General features: G+C 40.4%; 1 protein-coding gene across 1 annotated transcript in view; it reads left to right on the top strand.

Annotated features, from left to right (window-relative positions):
* LOC143017734 (uncharacterized) overlaps positions 1–5,000 on the top strand; it is a 68,437-nt gene that overhangs the window by 1,177 nt on the left and 62,260 nt on the right. Inside the window, exon 1 of the mRNA XM_076172540.1 lies at positions 1–474. This exon is cut by the window's left edge and continues 1,177 nt beyond it. Within this exon, the coding sequence (XP_076028655.1) occupies positions 1–474 (474 nt within the window). The remainder of the gene's footprint in view (positions 475–5,000) is intronic.

Here is a 5,000-nt window from a genome sequence, read left to right as displayed (position 1 = left end):
AGGAGTTCACGTGTGATAATGGTGACTGTGTGCAGAAGTCTGTCCGATGTGACCATGTTGACGACTGCTCAGACCAGAGTGATGAAGTGAACTGTTCTATGATTGCCTTTGACAAGGGCTACAGGAAGCATAGTCCTCCAATAAGACGTGATCCCTCAACGTCCAAGCGGTATCCACTTCAAGTTCTCCCAGACATCAGATTTTTGAGGTTTTTTAAAATTAATGACGTGGAGAAGGTCATTTTTATAGAATTTACTCTCTTTCTCAAGTGGAAGGATCACAGACTTCGATTCTGGAATCTGCACAATGAATCGGACTTCAATGCATTGTCTAAAGAAGAAGAAAGTTCCATCTGGGTTCCTAGCATCTCTTTCCCAAATATTTTTGATGGGAACATAAGAATTCTGAAGGAGAAGATCTACGCTATCAAGGAAGGTGAACACGAAGAACTTAACATCAACAATGATGACTCAGGTGATGTTTGTGTCATGATAAACGATAGCATAACTTTTCATTGGACAACTCAGCTTTTACTAATTTCTGCCTAAACTCATTTTTAATCGTGGAAATTCACTCTGATAAAGAGCTAGAATAATCTAATACACTTATTTTCTTAATCATTTTGGTTTCTGCTAATTTTCTTTAAAACTGGTCGAGCCATCTCCCTTGCAGAGTTAAAGACACATGATTTTTCTAATTCAGTTAGATGCTCAGTTTCATTCATTTTGAAACATGCTAGTCATTATACAGAATTTAATTATATTAATGCCTTACAAATTAATCTTTGTTGTCAATTGTGCTGCTTATCAAAATCCCTATACTACATTTGGGTCGCTATAATCATGTTTGTTATCAACAAACTGCTAGATCTGAAAAACTGCATGCATGCAAATATGTATGCACATTTCTGCCAAGCAAGCATACTATCTCTCTCTCTCTCTCTCTCTCTCTCTCTCTCTCTCTCTCTCTCTCTCTCTCTCTCTCTCTCTCTCTCTCTCTCTCTCTCTCTCTTTCTTGTACATAGCTAGGTCGGATGCGAAAAAAATAATCAAATAGATAAGTAGATTATAATAATATAAACAATAATAAATAAAATAAAGAAATAGGTAAAGTCTACTCCGTGACCTCAGCTCCCACTCTGCTCCATGACCTCAGCTAGAGAACACGTTAGCTGTAGAGACACCAGTTAGCAAATACACCTTGCTAAGTTTATTGCTTCTTGTGTAGATTATATCTTCAAATAGTGACAAGTGATTGTGTTGTGTTTTTGTAATTATGTACGTATAGAGCTATACAGTTACAGGTATATGATAAAGTGTATTGTTCTAGTAATTTAGTCAAAACAGTAGTCTGTTACTGTACTCCAGAGGTAGGAGTGATAGTATAAGGTAAGCAGAGTAAGCTTCGTGTATTTATTTTATTTAGTGACCGTTTTTGTTTCTTTTGTTGATTTATATTTTTCTTTGCCATCTGTATTACCGAAGGAGGACCGAAATGGATTGTGAAGGTTATGTGAACCTGAAGGACCGTCTCAGGAAGTGTGAGGAGGAAATTCGTCTTCTCAAGAGTGCGCTCTGTGAGAAGAGTGAATACTCCCAACAACCCAAAGAGCGTTCCACCTCCTCCACTTGTGCCATTGCTGTGAGCGAATGGCGCTCCGTGGGGTCCCGTTTGTCGAGCCCGCGTTCGGTAAGCGGGTGCCCTGCGAAGCAACCGCCAGCTGTAACCAATCGTTTTGCTCTGCTGGAAGATGAGGTGGCTGAAAATCAGTAGTTCTTTGTGATGGGTGACTCCATGGTGCGAGGCTATGACAACATCCTGCAGTGGAAGACTAAACGACCTTGGAAGTTTGTATGTCAACCGGGTCGTGGGATCGCCGATTGTGCCCAGACCATCAAGTAGCAAAGGCGGACTAACATGGTTACGATTGTTCATACGGGAAGTAACGATGTGGGTAAGGTGAGATCAGAGGAACTTGTTCGGAATTACAAGGTCTTTCTTCAGGAGATGAAGGAGCGTGGGAGCCGTCACGTAGTCTGTGGGATCCTTCCCAGGATCTACGAGTACGCTGGCTCGTGTTGGAACAGTAGAACCATAGGGATCAATGAGAGAATATCTTTTTGACACATTTTGAGTTTTAACTTCATGCCTTACATTATGATTTTGTTCTTTATCGACACCTTGTTCTATACTGACATTTGGTCCTTCATTGACATTCAGTGCCTCATGGACATTTGCCCCATCAAGGTCATCCGATCTTTCATGTACACCTTCCCCACCACCGTCACCGCGTCCCACACTGGCCACCCGTCGTTCATTGACATTCTGTCCGGCATCACTTCCTAAAATGATATTCTGTCCTCCACTGACATTATATCCTACCGTGATATTTTGTCCTTCACTATCATTACATTCCATCGTGATATGTTTTCCTTCATTGACATTACATCCTAATATAATGTTTTGTACTCTAACGACATTATATCCTAAAATGATATTTTGTCCTACTCTGACATATTGTTTTACATTATTGCTATACCCTATTCTGTTTTCCCCAATACATTTTATTTCCCCTTCCCTTTGAGTTTCTGTCCCCCCAAACTCCCACAATGAGGTTAGTAAAAACATCTTTGCCTCTGCGAGTAAGGTAGATCCCATCAGAAGCATAAAAGTCCAGACGCCTGGAAAAGAGATAACAATGATCAAGAAAGTGATATCCCAATTGCGTGCACAAGACAAGCATGATATTCTCTCATTGATCCCTATGGTTCTACTGTTCCAACACGAGCAAGCGTACTCGTAGATCCTCGGAAGGATAACATAACATAAGAACATAAGAATATAGGAGACTGCAAGAGACCATAAGGCCTACACTAGGCAGCTCCGTATCCATCACCACCTGTCATTCCCATCCATAAAGTTGTCTAATCGTTTTTTAAAACAACTGATAGTTTCAGCGCTTACTGCATGGTTACTAATTTTATTCCATTCATCGACCACCCTATTAGTAAACCAATTCTTGCCTATTTCCTTCTTAAATCTAAATTTGTCCAGTTCATACCCATTACTGCGAGTCCTGCCCTGTTGTTTTATCATGATGACCTTGTTTGCTTCACCCTTGTTATAGCCTTTGATCCACTTGAACTCTTCTATTGGATCACCCCGCACTCTGCGTCTTTCCAGAGAGTGTAAGTTTAGGTGCCTAAGCCTCTCTTCGTAAGGCAAATTTCCGAGTCCATGTATCATTTTGGTCATTCTTCTCTGTGCTGATTCTAGTGAATTTATGTCCATTCTGTAGGACGGAGACCAAAACTGTACCGCATCGTCAAGGATGGGTCTAACTATCGCTAGATAGAGTTTGATAATTACCTCTGCACTTCTATTTCGTTACCGTCCTAGCAATGAAGCCTAATGCTCTGCTAGCTTTATTTCTGGCGCTAATGCACTGCTTCCTGGTTTTAAGGTCCGGACTCACCAGAACTCCCAAGTCCCTCTCGCACTTAGATTTTTCTAAAAACGTGTTATCTAAGTTGTATCTATTTTCGGGGCTGTGTAGCCCTACGTTTAACACGCTACGCTTAGAGATATTGAAGTTCATTTGCCATTTCACCGACCATGTTAACAGTTTATTAAGATCATCCTGCAGAATCTGGGCGTCGTCTCCTGACCTAGTTAGGCGTCCTATTTTAGTGTCGTCCGCAAACTTACTAACATCAGTATTTATCCCATCGTCTAGGTCGTTTATGTACACAATGAACAACAAGGGACCCAAAACCGAGCCCTGGGGAACCCCGCTAGTAACATTGCCTCACCTAGATTTTATTCCATTTATGGTGACCCGCTGTTTTCTGTTACTAATCCAAACTCTAATCCATTCTAACATTTTTCCTCCTATGCCATGGGCTTTGATTTTATTTAGTAGTCTCTGGTGTGGCACCTTGCCGAACGCTTTGGTAAAATCAAGGTAAATAACATCGTAATTTTCATTGTTATATGACGCCTTATATACTTTAGTGTAAAAGGATAGAAGATTAGTCACACATGACTTACCCTTGGAGAAACCATGCTGTGAATCACGAATTAAATCATGCCCTTCGATGTGTTCTCTGAGTCTATTTACCATTATTGCTTCAAGCATTTTTCCTATAACCGATGTCAAACTGACTGGCCTGTAGTTGTATATAGACTATCTATCTCCCTTCTTAAAAACAGGAACAACGTTTGCCTGTCTCCAAGCAGTTGGAACAAAACCAGTGTCTACCGATTTATTGAATATTTCAGTTAACTGGTTGCAAATTTCAAATTTACACTCCTTAAGCATTCTTGGAAAAATTTCGTCTGGACCCGGAGATTTTGTAGCTTTAAGTCTGTCAATCTGCTTGACTACTTCTTTACTAATGCTGATATTAGACAGACTACTTTCTTCATCCCCTCTGAAAATCGGATCGCAGTCAGGTACTTTATCTAACCTCTCATTAGTAAACACCGAGAGAAAATAATTGTTAAACTCCTCACTCATTTTTCCTCCGATTCTATCATGACATTTTCATCGTTTTTAATTGGTCCTATTCTTTCTTTATTTTTTGTTCTATAGAGGTGAAAGAAACCCTTTGGGTTGGATTTTGCTTGACTGGCAACCTTGATTTCATAATTACGTTTCGCTAAACGTGTATTCCTTTTAACCAGCTTTGCCATTTCGTTATACCTTGATCTAAGGTGTGATTCCTCTTTTTTATTTTTACGTGAAGTCCTCTTTTCCTTCAGATCTCATGTTTCAATCTCTCCGTCATCCATTTGGGAGTATTACTATTTTTCCGTGTTGGTTTTAGGGGGATCCCACAGACTACGTGACGGCTCCCACGCTCCTTCATCTCCTGAAGAAAGACCTTGTAATTCCGAACAAGTTCCTCTGATCTCACCTTAACCCACATCGTTACTTCCCGTATGAACAATCGTAACCATGTTAGTCCGCCTTTGCTACCTGATGGTCTGGGCACAAT

The sequence above is a fragment of the Oratosquilla oratoria genome, chromosome 3 (genome assembly GCF_046742065.1).
Source record: "Oratosquilla oratoria isolate Oo_2021 chromosome 3, ASM4674206v1, whole genome shotgun sequence".
Lineage (NCBI taxonomy): Eukaryota > Metazoa > Arthropoda > Malacostraca > Stomatopoda > Squillidae > Oratosquilla > Oratosquilla oratoria.
The sequence above is the reverse complement of the archived record's forward strand: the minus strand, read 5'-3'. Positions and strand labels throughout refer to the sequence as shown.